Source organism: Mya arenaria, chromosome 15 (genome assembly GCF_026914265.1).
Source record: "Mya arenaria isolate MELC-2E11 chromosome 15, ASM2691426v1".
Classification (NCBI taxonomy): domain Eukaryota; kingdom Metazoa; phylum Mollusca; class Bivalvia; order Myida; family Myidae; genus Mya; species Mya arenaria.
This window is the reverse complement of record NC_069136.1, coordinates 45,731,248-45,753,355: the sequence shown is the minus strand read 5'-3', so window position 1 is coordinate 45,753,355 and position 22,108 is coordinate 45,731,248. Positions and strand designations below refer to the sequence as shown.

Genomic DNA, 22,108 nt, shown 5'->3' with positions numbered 1-22,108 from the left:
CTAGACATGTAAATTTTGATACACAAGTAAGCTTTATATTATCGTAAAATGTATCAATGTTTTCAAATCGAGCTCCCAATTTACAAAACATTGCTACAGTTTTCTTGGTATTAACAGTGATATTTCATTTTTTGCAATAATCATAAAGCTTGTTTAAGAGTATTTATAGGCCAGTAGCAGAGAATGAAAACAAAACAGTGTCATCTGCAAACAATAAAAGGAATATCTGTATTCTGTTAAGTGACGCAGTATCAGCATCATCATAATATATATGGATAGACATATTATTTATAAACATAATGAACAGTAGTGTTGACAAGGTTTCCCCCTGTTTAACACCCATACAATTTTCAAATTAGTCCGAGACATTGCCATTTGAACGAACACATATTTTGACAGACTTATACATCGATTGTAACATTTTAACATTTTTTGAGGACACATTAATGTGCTTATATAGCTTAAACCATATGCCGTTCCAGTAAACTAGATCAAACGCCTTTTTAAAGTCTACAAATGCGCAATAAAGCTTTCGTCGTTCATGTTGTTTAACTTTGTTAATAATTGATTGTAAAACAAAAATGCAATCAACTGTAATTTTATGTTGCCTAAACCCAAATTGATATCGCGTTAGTATATGGTGAACGGTCATTCTGAATTCATAGAAACGAGCCCTGCTAATACAATGCGTACAGCTTTGGTTATTATTTTATCAAGGATAGACAAAATAAATTTTGAAATTCATCTAAGCTCTGTGTACGTAGTATACAGGTTCATTTTAAGACCAGCTATGGACTGAATATGGTTATAAGCGGTACACAGGAGTTAAAAATTAGTAAATTTTTGGCACGCAGACTCCCAAATTACCAGTAGTCTAATATATATATATTTACACATCATCTTCCATTCCTTAAATGAACTGTCTTTCGGCAATTGCGCTTATTAATCGATGAACCCAACATCTTCGGATATGTTCGGTTCGCAATTCATAACAATATACATGGAAACTATTGATCTTGTTATTGTTTGTATAGTGTCAGCAGGTCCCGTAAAATATAAATCAACTTTTTAGAAAGTGTTAATTTAACATCTTTTAAATGTATTGTTGCCATAAGTGTAACAATTTTACGTTTAAAAGTGATTTCAAGTAGTTCATCTTTTCCCGCGTTATTGTGACGTCATCTAAAAATATGTTACCGGTTACAGTCGGGTCGTTCTATTTACAGAATGGTTAAGAAAGGATTACTGTAAGTTTTCTTAACGGAAATGAATTGTTTTTTTAGTAACAATTTTTTTTCTTGAATGAAATAATGAACTATTGGTGTGAATATAAGTTATGAATTGCGATGTTGATGTCATTATCGGGGATATGAACCCAATTGGGCTAGTCAAAGTACGCGTGGAGTCGGACTTTACACACTTTGACCAACACAATTGCGTTCTTACCCCGATAATGACACCAACCACGCAATCCATTCCTTAAATAATGCAAGGACTCTGGTGGACATTGAATGCGGAGTACACAAAACGCAAGTGGGAAAACAACCTGAATGATACCATGACCGTTAACCGATCTATTTTTAATTAAAACACAAAATATGTTTTTCGACTTATCATGATTTTTTAATGTTATGTTGAATATAATTCACATCTAGCACGTTTTGAACGTTGAAAACTACGTTCAATGTCCATGCATTAAAGCCAATAATGGTGTTGAAAGTTTAGCTCTGGTGGATTTAAAGTATGCTTGATTTTGCAGTTGGAAGAAGTTGTGCTACGAATACCGACTGTGTTCCTGATGCTTCATGCACTGGTTCTACAGGATCCCAAACGTGCCAGTGTCCAAATTCCCTGGTGCCCAGCTTTTATGATACTAAATGCAAATTTAAAGGTTAGACCAAAATGATGTATGTATATAAATATAAGAACTTACAAAAACAACTTAATCATGTCTAAATATAAATCTGTGAAAATAAATGGGAGTCATTAGTTGGTGTTTGTTAACAATACATCACTGGTTTACTCAATAACTAGCGTCGATTCAAATACTTGTTTCAACTTATAGTGCGAAAATAATATAATGCTTAATTCTAATTAGCAATAATTATTCATAAGCTTACGGTCCTTTAAATTATAGTGGACTAAGATTTAACAGCTTTGTTAGTTCGTAACTGGTTTTGATACAAGTAGACACTTCACATGTGAAAATGTGCAGGTCCAATAGCATTTAACTTACAATGATCTTAATCAACTACAAACACAACAAGAGCCAAAATATAAAGTAGAGGCACCCTATCAATACACAATATACCCAGCGAAGACAACATCTTATTCAAACAAGTTAAAGTTGCCGCTTAAATACCATTTAAAACGGCCGACGAGTTCTTTCTTAATATCACTGCAATTTTGTCACTTGTTTGTTGTTAGTTTTGTCTTCATCATTGTCCCTTTTATCGGTCGTCGTTAAATTCACCTGTCTGTTTTAGCTTCGTTTTCCATTTGCCAAATAAACGAACTTATAAAAAGAGTTTAGATCTGTTTAACAGTCGCTTTTCACAGCGAACTTTCATGAGACTCTCTGGTAATACGATTTAAAACTGTTAATTTGTCGCAAATGACAGCGAACAGACATGTGGAACTATTGTTGAAGGTTTCACAACGGTTAAGCAGTCGCTTTTGATAACAAATACTTCAAGGGTTTCAACCGGTGTGAGTGTCGCCTTTGACAGTAAACATTCATACATGGATTTCAGCCGGTTAAATAGTCGTTTTTGTACTCAATTTATTAGACATAATTACCCGTACAGAGAGATATTACCTGACTCTCTAGCATCACATGTCCAGAGTACTCGTTTAATGCATACCAATACGTACATGTCTTGCAATGATGGTTTTAGTTTATGAGGCTAGATGTTTTCTATTTACAAGCTATATAATAGGAACAGATAGTTTTATCCTGTCCGGTTATAAACAGAACACATACATTTGCTATGCATACATTCATATCTTAATAACTGTTTTTACTCTCATAACAGTGGGAGCTGAGTGTAAAGATTCCAGTGATTGCATGATACACAGTGAATGCAGAACAGGAACCTGTGCCTGCATGGACAAATACGCGCCTTCTTCTGACAACAAGACATGCATTGGTTATGGTAATTGATTTTGTATGATTAGATTTATACAGATATATATATAAACCATTCCTTTTTAAAAATACTATCACTGAGTATTTTTAATTCAAACGATTCTAAATTTATTTTTGCATCAACGAAATCAGCTTGTAAAATATGGATTCTCATGAATATTAAACGGAAAATCAGGCGGTTTAGTGAGTTTAAACAGCTTCTTAACGAGAAACACACACACTTAACAACATAACATTCACTAGCAGCACATATGTAACACTTAATCATTAATAAATGTATACCTTAGGTAAGCCATTCGAGGAGTAACTTCGAAGCCCAAATTTGGTGGTCATGGCACCATAATTTTGTTTTATTTACGATCACGAAAGTTTTTAGACTAAAAATGAATTCACGCTTCGTTGCTGTTTAGTTGTGCCGATATCATTTAAACGATAGCCGCCAAGTGCAACATTTAAACCTGACATTATCGAATACCTTGCCTCTAATGATAAGGGTCGCGGGACTGTATGGAACCTATACCACTAGTCGCAATATACACAATGCGATTACCCAAGAGTCGCCCTTCTCTCACATTTAGGTCTTATAATAGGATAGAGTGAGAGTCTTACTTGAGCATAAGCCACTACAAAATGATTGAAAAAGTACTCGTTTGCTGGCTTGCACGTTGTTTATCGTCAACCATAATTGTCGACACATATCAACTGATGTATACTTTTTAAGTTGGAGCAGAGTGTGATGACATCAGTCAGTGCATTGAACATGCGGAATGTAGCGGTGGGAAATGTACCGACGACTATGAAGGGGACATAAATTGTCAAAAGAAAGGTATGGACTATGTCCAGCATGTTATTCAACACTTTGATATCAATTTTAATTCTTTAAGAGGATTTTATAAAACATAAATAACATTTTAAGCACTTTATTTGAAAGCATAATCAATAACACCACAATAATCACCACCATCACCATAAACAAAAAACACAACAACAACATGACAACCACCCCACCACAAAAATAACAGCAATTATTTAAACAACGAGGAGGAAAATGTCATTATATGTTAAAGTTTCTTAACACAATGCAACAGAGAGTTTTGAACCGGTAAGCCAACATTCTGACTTGCACACAGCATAAGATAACACGTTTTAGAATAGTCTCTTTCCGACATAGCTACTGCTATACAACTAGACAGAACAAATATTTTTAAATTGATTCATCTTTTATACTACTTTATGTTTTGTATCCTATATTTCAGACTCGCTGCCTCTACCTCTCTGATTTATGTTGGCGGAGGACTACTTGTTGGAATATTTGCTACGAGTTGCATCTGTCGTAAATGTTGTGCTTAGAATAAGGACTTCATTAATTTGTAATGAATTTAGAACAATGCAAAGATTATCAAATTCACTGAATAGAAGATTGTGTCCAAATTGGACAAGTGCCGTAACATTCTTATTTTTAATATTTGTACATAATTCGTTAGACATCATGATACATAGCTCTATATACCTTTTATTTATTTTCAGAAGCAAAATTACAAAATTAAAAATAAGACGCTAATAATTATCACCAAAGCAACGTTATGTAAACGTTAGTGGGTCAACTTAATGTATAAATAATTGCAGAAGAACCTAGTTCACACACTGCTCGTGTCTGTGCACACCAGTTAGTTTTAAAGCAGTTGTTGAAATTTTCTATCGATCTTCATGCGATACATTCCCGAACAACCACAGGCAGGTCTCTGACGTCGTCGAAACGTGAGCCTCTCAACTCGTTCTGGATGGTGGGAAAAAGTCAAAAGTCACATTGTGCTAGGTCCGGTGTCATAAAACCTAACCCACGTTTCATAAGCACTGAAAATGGATTCTAGAAATTTGCTACCATGGCTTCTGTATTTATTCAGAAAAGTGTTACTGTCAGCAACTCGTTGTTGCTCCTGCTGGACAGTGAGAACACGTGAACTCAAACAAGCAGAAACCGTTATCATCCTAGCTGCGTTGTGATTGTATCATTAACAGATGTAGTCCCAAGTCCAACTTTTAATTCGACATCCCGAACAGGTAATCTCTGGTCAGCTCACAATAACGTCGCAATTTCATCTTATTTTCCTGATGCGCTGAGTTGGGACGTTTAACCTTTGGATCATCTACTGCGTCACGCATAGGGCCTTTCATGAAACTCTTGGACCACTCATAGATCCGAGTCCTTGACATAGCCGTAGCACCATACGTATTTTGGATCATAGATAATGTCTCTTGTCTGCTTCAATCTATCAAGACGCAAAATTTGACGGAATTTCGTTGTTTTGGATTCAGTATTCATGATTTCACTAAATGTTTATACGTGTTCTCCTTGCAGACCGGAAATGACGTCGTGGACGTATAGTAGATTGCCAGAATAATGACAACTTAGTTACTTTAATATGCAGAGCTAATTAGGAACATAATTGTTAAACAAACTCGTAGCTCTAAAGTCAGTTTCGGTGTTGATGTATGAATGACCCGATCACGCTCACCCCGACGTTACAACAAAATAAATCGTCTAAAAAAAAAAGTATGTGTATGCATAATTTGAATGAATAGAAGAAACGTGTTGGTACAAATACCCAAAAATCCATACGAAAATGTCAAGAAATAAACATATGATTGCATTTGTCCTGAAATTGTGTATCGTTTTATACTTTTAACATTATATTGTTTTACTAACAGATGGAAGTTTTTCTGTTTAAGTCTTTATGGCCTAGTGGTAAAGGCGTTGGCGGTTGTCTATTTTGTCATGACTTTACCGGCGTGTGTTCGGACCCCACTACAACCAAAATATCTTTATACACTTGTATTGTATTGGATTGTATTTTTTCCTGCAATTTCGATATCACAGAGTAAAATAATGACAAAATAAGAGTCGGATGCATCACCTGGAAAACTATTAAAAACAAAAAATGAGCGAGTCTCATTAACAAATGTAACAAATGTAATAAATGCTTGAAAATGTTTCGAGTTTGATACATATTTGGGACGTAAAGAGTGTTGAGTTTAATCGTTTAATCGACGAAGATTGTAACTGGAAGTTCAAAGAGTAACTTTACATAAACATTAATTAAATATGAGTCGGATAAATACGCATGGTTGATATTGCATTATTGGTTTAAACCTCAATAAATAAGTGAAGCAAATCTTTTTTACATGCATTTCACGATGCAAACGTCGTTTGAAGGAGCAAGACATAAAATGTTTTTTGTTGTTTATAAGTGTTGTGGTTTAATCTTAAGTAGGCATAATACATACATCCGTTGCAACATATGTCATTGTTATGATGAGTTCAGCAAGTTATATGGAGATAGATTCTATCAGACTTTCAGTCATGATGAGTTCAGCGAGTTATACGGAGATAGATTCTATCAGACTTTCAGTCATGATGAGTTCAGTGAGTTATACGGAGATAGATTCTATCAGACTTTCAGTCATGATGAGTTCAGTGAGTTATACGGAGATAGATTCTATCAGACTTTCAGTCATGATGAGTTCAGCAAGTTATACGGAGAAAGATTCTATCAGACTTTCAGTCATGATGAGTTCAGCAAATTATACGGAGAAAGATTCTATCAGATTTTCAATTATAAGGCGTTTGCATTTTTTTTCGAAAATTTCTTAGTACAAAATGAATATGTTTTTGTGTCAATATAGTCAACACTACCCTATTAACCATGTATTGCGGCTTAGAGGTGATTGCAGTTACTTTAATAAATATATTAGCATTTTATTTTAATTAATCCACTAGTGTTCACTAAGTATTTGAACGTCTTTCTTTTTTCTTTCTTAAAATTAGACCAATTCCTTATGACAACAAACCATGTGTATGTTTTTGTCCTGAAAAAGAAGGTTAAAAAACATGATCTTTGAAACTCTTTAATTGTTGGCCTTCTCCACCAACTGCCCTGTGGAAGGTTCTTAAGTAGTACGTTTGCTATCAGTTGAACGGATAAACAGATTGCTTTTGTCAGAAAAGTTTTGAAAGCCGGCTTTTTTTAATTGTTTTGTGGAACAATTTCCTGTGTTTTCTAAATTAAAATTATTCCATGGCGTAGCGTATTTTTATCCTATTTTTCAAATATACATGTAATTGAACCTAATTAAATATAACTGTGATGTGAATATTAGGGTATACAGTAAAACGCTTCTATAGATTAATGATATGAAATAAGCGCAAGACCTATCACCGCAACGCCTAAGCTTTGACGAAACATAGAACATGTATGCATTGGATAATTTAATCAAACTTAAATATTTATTTTCTTCTAAAATATTGATAAGTAGACCTCACTAAGTGTATATAGATTCCAATTATGGCTGATTGGCGTATAAAAACGTAACAGCTGTTCTGTAAAGATATTAAAACACATTAAAACATTAAGTATTGCCATGAGTAAAGAAACTAATTTTATTGGTATTCCAAAAACGACTTCAATATTGTGACCCTTAAACAAATGATAACAAATGAAGATTTTAAGATTTAAGTTAAGTGAAAAACAGGTCAATTCGAGTACATGATTATCCAAAATTGAGAGAAATCGCCCCTTTTCAGCGCACATTTAAATCCTTTGTTGAAAAAATCAGGTCAAATGTTTCTGTTGTTATTCAGATACCATATGGAGGCGCGTTAAAAGTACGTAATGTCGCGAATTTGCGCATATTTTGACGCGCTAGAAACCGGTGACCAAATAACATCCCAGGCATTTCGATGAGTGCATCTTGTAGGGTATAGCGTCCCCTAAATGGCAAAACTGGTCCCAGCCTGATCATGTACAGGGATGCTGAGATATCTTCGAGATAGCCGACCCCATTTAAGGCATTTTTGCGGCATTTAAGCGTATAAAATAGCCTTGTAGGCGAATGTAAACGGTGACGCAATGACGTCAGAGATGCGCCGACGGTGGTGTAACGTAGTAAATCGAGAGACCTAAATTTCGAGACCAGAACGGAACTCCTATAATTTTTGATTCCGGAGATATCTTCGAGATTAGCTCCCCCTTCCGAGCAATATTCAGTATATCCTCAGCTAGTTGGTTAAGTTGTTGGAAGACAATATACACCAGCTCAACTCGTAAATAGAACGGTTAGCTTAGTGACATAATAGCGTTACGTTTAGTAAACATCCACACGTTAGTTCAGAGTGAATTTTAAACATTATTTACAGAGTGGACGGGTGCCATATTGTATGTTTTTATAATAAAATATATGCCATTGAATGACCATAGAACGAAAATTTAAGCCATCAAAGTCCAGAATTATGACTTTTAAAACATTACAAACTACACTTTCTCCTTTTAAATGCACTTGGATTATACAGCATCATTTCGTGCATAAAAGCAGTGAAAACTCGTTATTCTGAAAATACAAACAAGTCTTAAAAAAGTTTCGCAAATATGACTTATTTCATCCTTAAAAATTCTTATTTCCCTAATTATGGGAATTCCAAAGATTTCGATAAACATGATGTATTTTCGTTAGGAAACGAAATTTATGTGAAGTGGATATAGGATGGAATTTCAAAGCTATAACTTTTATAAAGTTTACTTATAATTACATCGGATTAATTATGCCAATATATTATGCAGTTATGTGCACTGTTTGACTAATTCGCATTTCTGAATGGAACATGAATGATTATTTTCACAGTTCGATAGATTAATCATATTACATAAGTAACATCAGCTAGATGGCTATTCAATGTTTTGTTGTGGACATGGGCCGGTATCTATAAAACATCTTTAGTCATTTCTTAAGATAAAAGAAAAGAATAAGTGGTATAAGAATAATAGTATGTATAATAAAAAATGAATAAAAAATAAAGTATTTCAGATATGATTAAGCTTTCAAATGACCAGTAAGATACGTTTTTTTTTAGTGAATACCGTCCCAGGGGACAGGATTGGTTTCCCAAGTACTCATTGCTTTTTATATGAACTACGTATTTAGAGGAAAACACAGTACAACTTTTTGGCTGGTACCAGAAGACAATGTTGAATATTGAGTGTCATCAGGATTGACCCCGCATCGGGGTTCATTGTTTATCCATGGTTGTCTTCTATGGCTTCAAAGACATATTTCTGATACCAGTTGTGTTGTCTTGACACAATAAGCACCTACATGTCCTATCTCAATGACTTCTGCTTCATCTTTTGCTGCTGATTATAATGAGCTAGGCAAGTAATAGACGTAGATGATTTTTGTGTCATAACAAATGATTGGGCTGTGTTTGTGCAGTTAATATGTTTTTGAAGGAACAAATCACTGTCCCAAAAATGATTTACTAGCAACCTAAGAGCCAATTAGTAACGAGTGTTTTTTGTTGTTCTAGTTATTTCCCTTTATTACAAACAAACATATAGGTAAATTCCCTTTTGAATTCGCTTTTAAATTAATGAATAGTTGTCAAACTCCGTTAAAGCTCGGTAATCTGTGGCGCTAAATCCAACGAGAAATGTAACACAATGACCCTCGCCAATATTAATTCATCTCTGTTTAGGTCATCATTCCTATCTTTAGCTACTAAGTGGTCAAAATGTCATAGCGATTATTTTCATTTGAGCTTCATTACCGTTACCGGCAGATGTCGATTAGATATTCTGAGAATAGATGGAACAGTCAATCGCTTTAGCATATGCTAAGAATTGCCCTTAAACTTGAATATTGATTATCAAAGGACCTGCCTTTTGTTAAACTCATACTTTTCTTCGTACCGTCGAAGATCAATCGACTTAAACCCTATGTCAACCGCTAATGGCTTATTTAAGTTCTGTCCAGAAAATAGTTTAATTACCTTCTTTTCTAAAGTTCTGTCAAAAGGGTTTGGTCTAGTTAAATTTACGTCACTAACACAATTGATTGACAAGCTCCTTTTTGTGGCGATAGCCAGTAAAACACTTTGATATTTGTCACGTCATGAGAAATGTATCACATGATATCGTTATACTATTAAGGGGTAGTTAGGAAACAGTTCTGAATGGTCAACTGTAATTGGGGTCAATTGGAAAATATAAAACACTTCTCCGGAGCTCGATAGGGGAAAACGAATGTTAGTTTAGAGTCAGAGTCTGGGTCTGTTTCTGGTTAGGAGTGTGAGTTATATTCTGCAAAGTAGTTAAAATCTGAGAGAATGTAATTGGGTTTAAATCTTCAGGTCTACGGGCCGAGTTTAGGCAGTCTGTCAGGTAAAGATTTGAGAGTCAGCTTTGCCCTCGTTTAATAAAACAAAATAATTGACAATTAATAAATAAATACTTGCTAACAATAAACTTCATGTTCTGTCATAGAACAACTGGATCAGTTAACTAAACTCATCGCTCCATGTCTTGTCGAATCGAGCCGGTGTGATATAAACTCTAAAATTGTGATGGGAGATCGATTATACATAATTCATTTAAAACTGTCAAAACGGTTGACACTTTGGGATAATAGCTACTATTTCAAGGTATATAGTATGTATTACAACATTATATTAATCACTCTGGTTGCCACGAGTTAACGCGAGGTTGTGGTTTTATGTTGTAAGCGGAAACGGAGTATCCGGAGAAAACCCACTTGTCCGGCTTGGTGACCACAAACTACACTCACATACGCCCAGGCAGGGAATCGAGCCCGGTCGCCTAGGTTTGAAGCGGATGCGCTTACCACTGCGCTCACCAATAACCCAACATGTATAAAATGATCGAAAAACTTTTCTTTTTGGATGCAAACTGAATTTCAACAAAACTCTGATAAAAGATTTGCTTGTCAAGTTTGCTCAACTTCGTTACATGTAGAAAATGTTGCATGTCTTACTACTGCCAAAGAGTGTACCTAAAATCTAAGTGTTATCTAATGCCTTTAAATTGTGAAGCTAAATCTTCCACTATTGAAGTGAGGTAGATTGTAAAAAAATAAATAACAAAAGAAAGAATCTATCTTAATCCCGTAAACCCGTTTTAAGGAAGTTAAGAAACCGGCCATTATAGTTTAGTGGCACAATTGTACTAAGACTTACGGTTTAGCATGAGTGTGTTACCTCAATCTGACTAAAGTGCATAACTATTGAATTGATTGAAAGGAATTGAATTGATCAATTAATTGTTCATGTTTGCAAAGGTTTTATTCTGTCTAATGGCTTTATTATTTTGATGCCAGTACACCTCGATTTACTGAACTCTTTATGTGTTGTATTACCTAGACATTGAATCCGACGTTTAAGAATATATATGAGCGACGGGAGAAACTGAAACGTAGTGTGTCTTTTAACAGAACAGAACATAATGTTTATTTCGACTGAAATATGTCCCTGTATTTCTATTATATTAATACACATTGGGCATTAACTCATTGGCATATTGTTGTTTAAAGCTAGGTGTTAACGAGGTCGGTCTAGAGGACTGTTTCATGGATCGCTGACCGTGCACCTTACATCCGCCTTTATGCCAACAGAGTGGGCAATAACGCTCATGAAGAAGAAATGTAGGCATAAAATGTATATCAAACTGGTTGCCATTGATCGTGTCAACCACAAAGTTATTGAGGTTTCTTTACGGCATTATTTACTGATGGTGATATTCCTTAAACTTATCCATGGGCAGAACAATTATATTTTGATGAAACAACATAAGGGCATATGTTTTACATGTAACCCCTAGGAATTGTGGCCATATATATGATCATATATAATGCACCAATCGCATCAAGATCTTCTTTTTATACTATATAATCTGCAACGATTTGATAAAGGAAATATCACTTATAATGTAACCAATAGTAAACAATAACTAAATTCTTATTTAAATAGAGCACATTCCATCGAGCTGTTTAGTTGCTACGACATTTATTGCTTTTGAGATTGGGTTCGTAATGTGAACACATCCTCACTGGTGGGCATCATAAGCACCCCTGGTATAGTCCATTACGGCTGTGTCAAACCGGGACTGATTTCCCTAGATAAGGCACACACACACAAACACACACGCGCGCGCGCGCGCAGGCATGCACTACATCTATACTAACACATTGTATTATAGAAAAGGTAGCATTTCCACCTCGAACGGTAAGCGACGGATGTACAATCCAAGCATACAGACAGGAGTGATTAATTTACGTGACAATCATCTTCTCTTTTGATTTTGGAAACATGGATGCATGGAACGTTGCAATCAACTTTTTTTAATCTCAAAAAAGGTACATTATGAAATGGTATGAATGCTGGATATTCAATAATCACTACACGTTTATTAATATCAACATGTATACAGTTTTCAGAAATGTGTAATTACATACGCGTTTTCATAAAGGATCATTTATATCAAAATATTCTTTTTAATGGGTTAACGAAATAAATACACATTCGTTATGTTTTACCACAACGACGCAATGAGAAATTCGCTTGAAAGTTAATGATGTGATACTGTTAACACAGTGGATATATATGTACGTTCACATAATGGAATTTTAACAAGGAAAACATAATTAGCTTCAGATACAGTTTAGTCTAATTCATGTTATTGTAGCCGTCAATACAATTAACATTACGCGAATGGGAATTTGTCGGTGGTAGATAGTTCGAGTTGGTCAAAGTATTCCATAGGATTATACAACCACGTGCTACTATTTATTGACAACTTATAATACTTTGATTTACATTATAATGGTTACGTGCCAATCCATGTTTAAAAAGGACCTTCCGTTGTACACAGACTGGTTTAAAGGACTAACAAGCCAGATGATTGCAAAGATACAAATAACATGTAAAATAGTTGCTTAGTAATAACCAGAAAACAAAGAAAACTAATTCAAGGGAGATAACCACAATATAAAACCAAAATATGATCTAGTTATAATATTGTCGACTGCAAAAACTGAGTCATCAATTAAAAATGTATCGTCGTAAAATTTACACAAGTCCTTTTAACACTCATACATCTTGCAAAGGATGTATGTTTAACTTTTTAAAAATATTTTTCCTCAAATATAAATAAAACAACAATTGAAACGTTTTAATGGCTGGACTTTTTCCACGCACGTATGGTCTCCTTGATTAAACTTGTAATCCTACAAGCTAGGCGAGAACAAAACACTCAATCATATGAACAATTTTATCACATGTGCGAATACATCGCTTTTATAGTCAGTCAAGCATTTAACCTCTTCATATTTGAGATAATGACTAAACTACTGTCAATTTGTATCACGGGGAAATCCCCGAAATTATTGTCTGTTTATTTCTGTATCAAGTGAATTCCTTGGTGAAAGACGCTTTACAATTAATTTAGTAATTGCATATTATATTGTTCACTTAAATCATATACCGGACTGTTTAAAGGTAAGTTTTAATTTGAACACTACTATGAATGTTTTAATTAAAGGATAAAGATTTTAGTTTCATTTTATGGGCGTCTTAAATCAAGCATCGAGGTTTCTTAAATGTGCTTAAAGGTGTAGACAATATTGATACAACTGAAAGGCATTAAATTGAGGCTTTTAAATCATCAAAATGTATCCTACAAATTGTACGTACGTGACTTTAACATTTTGAAATATTCAATCTTCTTCAAAGTGTATTTAAAGATTATTTCAGCGGTGAAATATTTTGATTACTAAAACGTTGTGCTTTAGCTTTTCTTGGTTGTGATTATAATTACGCTTCGTATGCCAGTACTTGATACGTAGGTATGTTCGCACTCTAAATTAAGTAATTAGGTAGTGACAATTGTTATTTATATAATAAATTAAAGAAAAACAGTGGGATACTTCTTGTGTTCGTCTTCTATCTACATCTTCTTAATAAACTAGTTTCAATCACAAGTGAAGTACTGTTTTGATAACCTTTAGCATAGTCTAAACTAATTTATTTTACAACGATTGTGAAACAAGCTATAACAACAATATATGAATTATTCACGTTCGAACGGGAAATCGGAGTACCTACATTAAACCCACCCTCCCTGCTTGGTGACCACAAACCAAACTCACGCGCTCAGACCGGGAATCGAGCCCAAGAAGGACTCCCAAAATTTTGAACTAAAAGTAAGCCTCCTAACAAGGATATCGTTAAATGTTTTAACTTGATTTGACCCTGTAGTTCCGAATAAATTATTCATACAACTTCCAATAGAACCCGTGGCCGACCGACAGCACTTCAAAACCTCCTGGAGAAAAGGCTGTCAGTATCTCTATATTTTAAGGAAAAGTCTTAAATCATTTACAAATAAGTCTTTGAATTACGCCTCCCTCTAGCAGCGCGACAACGCTTCGAAGTTTCCTGAAAAGACTATTTTTATTTAAATTATTAATAATATCATACTTGATAAACATCCATTTAAGAATATTTTACTACTTTAATGGTTATCAAAATACGGATGTAATCACCATATGGGTTGAGATTGGTCTTATATAGAAACCATATGTGTTTTTGTGTCAATAAGAGCACAAATAAAATCATACGCCTAATAAAAGGTATTTAAAGTATTATTTGAAATATGTTTTCGCATATACTAGGTTAGAAGTAACATGATCACCGTATTTGTTCCTGTTTTAAACGAAACGATGATTACACTTGTACAAACATCCGTAAACAAATAGACGGCAATTCAGGTTATCAGGTTATCTAAAGAATAAACAAATACTACGTGTTTGGCAATTACCACAGTCGTCGGTAAGATAATGAAGAGCAAGTTTCATCATTCTATAACCTACAACCATGTCTCTTAAACCTTGCATTTTAGCTTGAATATTCTAAGAATAAGGAGGATTTACTACTCGCCCCGGCGTCCGGTTAAAGTTTAAGGCCAAGCTGGCATTTTCACTTATAACTTCAATACCCTTCATTAAATTTACTAAATAATTCATACACTTGTTCAGGACCAGCACACAATGAGGTTTCATAATTCCATATGATTATAAATACAAATAACGGCCACTGGTTTTGGACACATTGTGTCACGTTAAAGTCTTGGATTTTTTATAATAATCTCTATACCCTTCATTCAGTTGCCATAATAATTTACATAATTATTGACAACTTTCTAACAATTAGGCAACATAACTCCATATTAACCCCTAATACGAATTATGGCCCTTTTTTAAAACAATATAGCTTTTGACAGGCACATTTTCATATTTCTAACCAGGGTTTCACAAAGTGAAACCTTGTCATTGGAATAACGTGCGTCGTTGTTGGGACGGGCCGGTGGGAGGTCGGTGTCAAACTCACCTATGGTATCGAATAATTTTAGTTAGATTTGACATATAGTGACCAAACTTGGTATATAGGTTGAGTTAATAGAGAACGTACATTGGAGTGCGTTAGAGGCCCCTAAAGCAAGGTCAACGTCACAGTTACTATAAATACAAAAATGGTTGGCACTGAATATCTTTAGTTAGGATTGACATATTACGACTAAACTTGATAAAAAAGGAGGAGTTTATGAAGACCTTTCATGGAATTGTGTTTGGGGGCCCGAGAGTCATGGTTAAATTAAAGGTAACTGTTGCTAGAGATAGAAAAATGGTTATTGCTGAATAAATTAAGTTAGGGTTGACATATTGTGTCAAACTTGGTATAATAGAAAAGTTAATGCCTTTTTATGGGATTGCATTCGGGGCCCTAAGGTCAAGGTCAGAGTTTTAAAAAACAGATAACCGTTTGATACTAAATAACTTCAGTAAGGGTTCATATATTGTGACCGAAACATGGTATGTAGGAAGAGTTTATGAAAGAATGCCATGGGATTGCGTTTGGGGCCCTAGGGTGAAGCCTAAGGTTACTGTTTTTAAAGTAGAAAACAAATTGTTCAAACTGAATCTCACAACAAAGGGTAAAGTTCTTCTGTCAAACATTGAAAACCTGGTTTTGTCGCATTGCGGTGTTTCGTGTGTACTTTCTAATTTGACTCTTTTATTTCTTTTGACAGGCATATATTACATCATTATTTTATTCATTTGCAAGACAAAGCGGCGTAAAGGTTGAGTGCGCTGTTTTACGACAGCTCATGGTGGTGTATATATAACTATAAAAGCAGTTTTTAAATATCCTCTACCTTTTCAAAATATGTAGATTGATAAACATTGATTTAGAAAAAAGGAGTAAGTTTCCACTTACGTTTACGTTCTTAAAAGGTATATTGGCGGGGGGGGTATTTGTACGCCTAACTTGCATTTAATAACGAGATGTACTGGGTTTTTTCATTTATGCTTTTGCAATATTGTAAGATACTATTCTATTATCTCATATTTGCTTCTTATGTATTTAGTTAATGAAATAAAAAAAGCAAGAACTGACAACGCCCACACGGAAAACATTATATTATTTAGATAACGTTATGGTTAGCAGGTAAAGGTTAAGGCAATGGAGGTGGTGGGAACAGCACATTTGTTTACTTTCAATAAACGTAATCTTTATCAGATTGATAATGCCTTCGTCATAAACTGCATGTTTAAACCAGAAAGTTTTGCAATACTGCTCAGTATACTGTAGCACACGTATTTAGCCAAGATGTCGATTTAAATATTACATTATTAAAACAGCACACTTGACAAAAAGAGATTATTTCAATATTTATAAATACACTTGTTAATCGAACAAAAAGAGATGTAAGAGCAAAACATTCCGTACGGTGGGTAAAAAATTCATGTTTATAAATAAAGTATTTTACCACCCAGAAATGCTCATAAAAGCATCATACCCTTTGCTTATTTAAATAATTTCAGTTTAATGTGTTAATCATATAAAGATCCAAGATGAGTGTACTCAACAATTCACAACAGAATAATGACAGAAAAAGGAAGAGTTACACTTGGAATATACGCAAACCTAACAGATAATAAAGATATTCCCTATCATTTTCTTTGACTGAAAACAAATAAGAGATGTTTATTTATGGTTTTATCTAAATCTAAATTAGAACATCAAACACCAAACCCTCTCACGCTGACATAAGCATACGCAGGTATATTTCGAAAACACATGTATACTTTGGTTTATTTGTTTTCGAAATATTAGCAATACTGAACACACGTCTTAGTTTTATTTCACGTGTTTCAGATGCCTCCGAAGACGAAGTTTTTTCTCTTTATTTCACTGCTACTTCCGGCATCAATGGTAACGGAACCGCCGGATTGTCAGGTACAGCAGGACAAGGACCAAAATATTCCACCGCTGTTTGCTAGTGGGGGAACGCCACTTGAGATGGATGTGAGGTATTTTCGAAACAAAAATCAAATTTGACATTATAAATACCATTTTAAATTATAATTTTCATACCGTAAATTGAAACGTAATTTAATTAACTCATGTGTTCCTTAAAAAATATTGTTGTATTTTGCATAAAGTGGTATTGTTAGGTCAAACATGATTTGATTGAATTCAAACCTTTAACTAAGCATACATTCTACACATAGTCTATATAGACATCTACTTCTGTATTTTCAGAATCATAGTGGTACATAACACTCTGGAGGATCCATGCGTTGTCAACACTTCACAAATCGTAGCAAATCTTACGAGTGCGAATAAAATTGAAAATACAGCGATTCATCTGAAATGTACATTTCCAACGCCAGTCGTCATCCGACCTGATCCGCATCCAAAACCTTTACCAGAAAGAGAAGTGTATATGCTTCAAATAACAGGATGTGCTTTTGACAAATCCAGCATTTTCGCTCTCTTGTCTTTAGCAGAGTTTAAAACGTTTTCGTTCCTAGGTTCGCTAGTTACAGGAGGGGATTTAATCAGTTTAAAGGATGTTCGATGCGATAGTTTTCAAAGTATTGTTTCTTTTGCGTTTGTGAATTTTGGATCTACAAATGAGAGTATATGGTCATTATTTGATAAAAGGGATTCTTTTGAAAATATGGCGGAAATTTCTATTACCAACACACACTGGCTTGATTTACCAGAGAATCTATCGTCCATATTTCCAAATCTTCAAACGCTAGACTTGCCCAACAATGGTTTACAGGTTCCACATTCAAACTTTCCTTGGACTCAGGATACAGTGTATTTACCAAATAACCTGTCGAGGACCGGATATATGCACCAGCACTATGCTGATTCACAATCACTTAGCATACCCACTGATATATTCCGAAGATCTATGGACATGAAAAAGAATAATATTACCGATCTGAGTATGTTTGAATTTCATGGATTGATACATATGATCTCATTACAAAACAACAGTCTTCGTTCTCTTGGAGAAAACACCTTTTCGAAAATTTTAGGGATTCAAAACTTGGATCTCAGTGTTAATAATTTACATAGTTTACCTATAGGAGTTTTTCTTGAGCTTTCAGAGCTGCGGTTACTAGACTTAAGCTCAAACGATTTGTCGGTTATTCACAAGGATGATTTTACACCTTTGACGTCACTTCACCGCCTGAACTTAGCAAAAAACAAGATAGAGTTCATTGAAGATGGCTCATTTAGCAGTCTTCAAGAACTACTGATTTTGGACTTGTCGGCTAATAGTATACGAACATTAAGTGAACACTCATTCCCAATGAAATCTTTGAGTCTTGCAGAGATTTACGTAGATGAAAATCCGATCAAAATTTTACCATCTTTTATATTTTATGTACGTGGTCTCAAAATTGCCAGTTTTGAACGTACCCATATTGCTTTCGAGAATTTTACAGGACTATTTACTTAACATGAACATGAACAGGGTTCTGAGAAGTGTTGTCAAATCAGCAAGTACTCCAGATCGTTCAGATATTTATCAACAATCAAATGACCCATGCTTGGTCAAAATTGGGCATAGCAATATCACAAACTTGGGCTTTCAAATTGACCAGGAAAACATTACTCTGAATACATCTTTGCAGCTCGTATTGCTTCATTTTAAACTAGAGTTTACAGCTAATCCAGTCAGATGTAATTGTCGCATTAACCCAATTATATCATTTGTGAATTTTCTCATAAAAAACAACAGTATAGGAAACGTACAAGAGTTATTTGGAAGTTGGATTTGTCAGTCACCTGAGAAATTGTATGGAAAAAATATTTTGGAAATAGAAATGGATCAGACATTGTGCGCTTTAAATGTATCAACTTGTCCAATTCCTTGTAAATGTTATGAAAGAGCGTTGACTGGAAATATAATTGTGGACTGCATTGGTTTTAATTTGAATGATATTCCAGACAATATGCCTGTTGGAAGTCTAGAGCTGATACTCAGTCATAACAACATAACACATGTTGCATATACCGCTTACCTTGGAAGAGTGAAGATATTTGACATTAGTCATAATCACCTAAAGACCATTGATTCTAGTGTATTCCAAAATTTGAATAAGATAGAAACTCTGAACTTAAGATCTAACCATCTCATACGACTACCACAAACGCTGGTCAGACTTGGCGCCAAGTCAATAATGCTTTCAGGCAACCCCTATGTGTGTGATTGCAATGTTGTCTGGTTGAAGAATTGGATTACAAGTAACAAGGATATTGTTACAGATTGGGACATGGTTACGTGTAATACTTTACAAAATGACGGCAATATAATAGTGAAAGTCAGTAAAGCCGAGTTTATTTGCAAAGAAAGTTCGTTAAATGAATTTGATGAAATAAAACACGCTGTGTTGCCTTCCATTGCAACATTTGTAACAGTGTGTCTAGTAATAATAGCAATTGCATTGATTTATTCATTTCGAACTGAAATTAAAGTGTTGATGTTTATACACTGGGGACTACATCCACTTGATAACGACACTGGAAATAATGCTGAGGAAATATATTGTATGGTTGTTCACAAGAGTTCCGACAGTGATTGGGTTCTCGAAAAAGTCGTTAAACCGTTAGAACATTGCAACAACAACTACACTGTCGTTGATTCGGACAGAGACTTCGTTGTTGGATATTCTTTCCAGCAAAACGTGAGCAACCTTGTTGTGCGCAGTAAAAGAATGATAATAATTGTAACCGGTAATTCGATGCCTGAAAACGTTGCCATGTCTTGGTCAATTGCTCAAGAGAAGATTAAAAGCACAAAATCTAGCTTTGGAATTATTGTAACACATAATATTCAGAAACATAACATAGAAGACAAAGATATGAAAGCGTATTTAAAGCATGGACGTTATGTAGACTCTAAGGAACTTCTTTTTACAAATAAACTTCTTTATTATATGCCTGGTAAATGTATGAATCAGGAATATCTCAACACCATCAATGCAAGTAAAGGTGAATCAGATTCGGGTATATCTTTCGGGGGGTTCGATATTTAATTGTACAGAGTACTGTATCACGCGCGATAAGTAATTCATCATATTTGACCATTGAGTATGCAGAAAGCGCTGAACTGGTCAGTACTTGTACAACGGATTTATTCATAACATACCACGACACAGATATGGACTTCGCAAGACACAGACTTTTATCGTTGTTTGAATCATATAACTATACTGTGTGCTTTCCAGACAGAGATTTTCTACCTGGGCCATCACGAGAGGAAAACATTCTCAATTCTATTGCATCGTCCGAACACACAGTTTTGGTTTTATCGTCCTATGTACATAATAGATGAATGGTGTTTGTTCACCTTCAGAGCGGCATACGAAAAATCTCTTCGCGAAACATCTAACCATTTGATTATAGTGATCAGAAATGATGTTGATATAAGCAACGATATTCCGGACAACGAAATCCAACATTACATTAAAAGTTATGTTTGTCTTGAGGAAAATCATAAATGGTTCGAAAATAAGTTACTGCATTGTGTTGTGTATTCTCATTCTTTACAATCACGTGGTATATTGCCTATACAGAGTTTAGTAACAGAACTATAGGTGTAGGATGTATTTATTATTCATGACATAGTGTTATATAAATATGGTATTCTTGCATGGCAAAATTAATGTGATATATCCTGTCTTTGTTCTTATATTTTTCTTATACATGTTTAGCGGCCAGGGAAGGTTGCATATTTGGAGGAAATTTGCTGATAGTCCAGGTGTATGTACTTCGCAGCAGCTCGGCATATTAACAAACCCCTTAACTGAACTTGTAGTTTGTCCACATTTCGGATAATGACATTGCCAAGTCGATGCATTACCATTTGAAACGTGAGGGACCTTTAAACCCTTAATTAACATTCGCTTCATATACGAAATATATTTTTGTGAAAAGTTTAAAATGGATATACAATTAAATCCATGAAAGCTAATGGCTGCAGAAAACTTTGTAAATCGCACCTGATTTAATATCTCCTGATCAAAGCAACACTACTGTGAGGACAACAATAATCATTTCGTTTAATTGCATTATTTCCCATTTCTCATATACCACACTACAAACAGTAACACTTACTGGCAAAATGTGGATGAAATTGGATCACTCTTAAGCACAGAGAAATTTACCATGTTTACAACTAAATGCTAAACTTTTAGTTTTGCGTTCCTATTGTATAATTATTAAAGGTGGAAATATATGCAAGAGGTCATCAATTTGGTTAAATTAAATTGTAATTGTGCAAATGTTATATTCATCAAAGATGAGCTACTAGCAATACATAAACAGCGTATGGTTGATAAAATGTTTTTTACTGATTATAGGCAGGAGTTATAACTTGTTATGCATAATCAGTTGAAGGCGTTTTTACTAATATAATATCAGTTTTGAAAAACATTTTAATATTTTCAAAAATCCATTTGAAATGCCAGGTTTTGGCCAAATTTGGGTGACATATCGAACAACAAGGTACGATATAAAGAGTATATAGAGTTATAGTGTTCGTTACATGTTCTATGTTATGCCCATGAACAAGCACCTGTCTGTTCCAGCAAATTATCGGCAAGTGCCTTCATGAATTTACTTGTTTCAAACTACGCCTTTCACAGACCTAGCATGCAATTATCGCAATTATGTAATTATGCAATTCGACAGCTGTACCACACATTGGGAGCACAATAGACGCGAGAGGTGTTGCATCTTTTTCAGAATTC

General features: G+C 34.5%; 1 protein-coding gene across 2 annotated transcripts; it reads left to right on the top strand.

Moving 5' to 3' along the window:
* Nucleotides 1-12,223: 12,223 nt before the first annotated feature.
* LOC128219070 (leucine-rich repeat-containing G-protein coupled receptor 4-like) lies at nt 12,224-20,371 on the top strand. Of its 2 annotated transcripts, none has more exons than XM_052926889.1 (3): nt 12,224-12,346; nt 17,208-17,362; nt 17,595-20,371. In XM_052926889.1, exons 1-3 carry the CDS (start codon nt 12,308-12,310, stop codon nt 18,811-18,813), a joined length of 1,413 nt encoding a protein of 470 aa, XP_052782849.1. In that variant the 5' UTR covers nt 12,224-12,307; the 3' UTR covers nt 18,814-20,371. The 2 variants fall into 2 exon arrangements, with proteins under 2 accessions (XP_052782849.1, XP_052782850.1); XM_052926890.1 differs by lacking the exon at nt 12,224-12,346 and adding an exon at nt 13,406-13,487.
* The last annotated feature ends 1,737 nt before the right edge of the window (nt 20,372-22,108 follow it).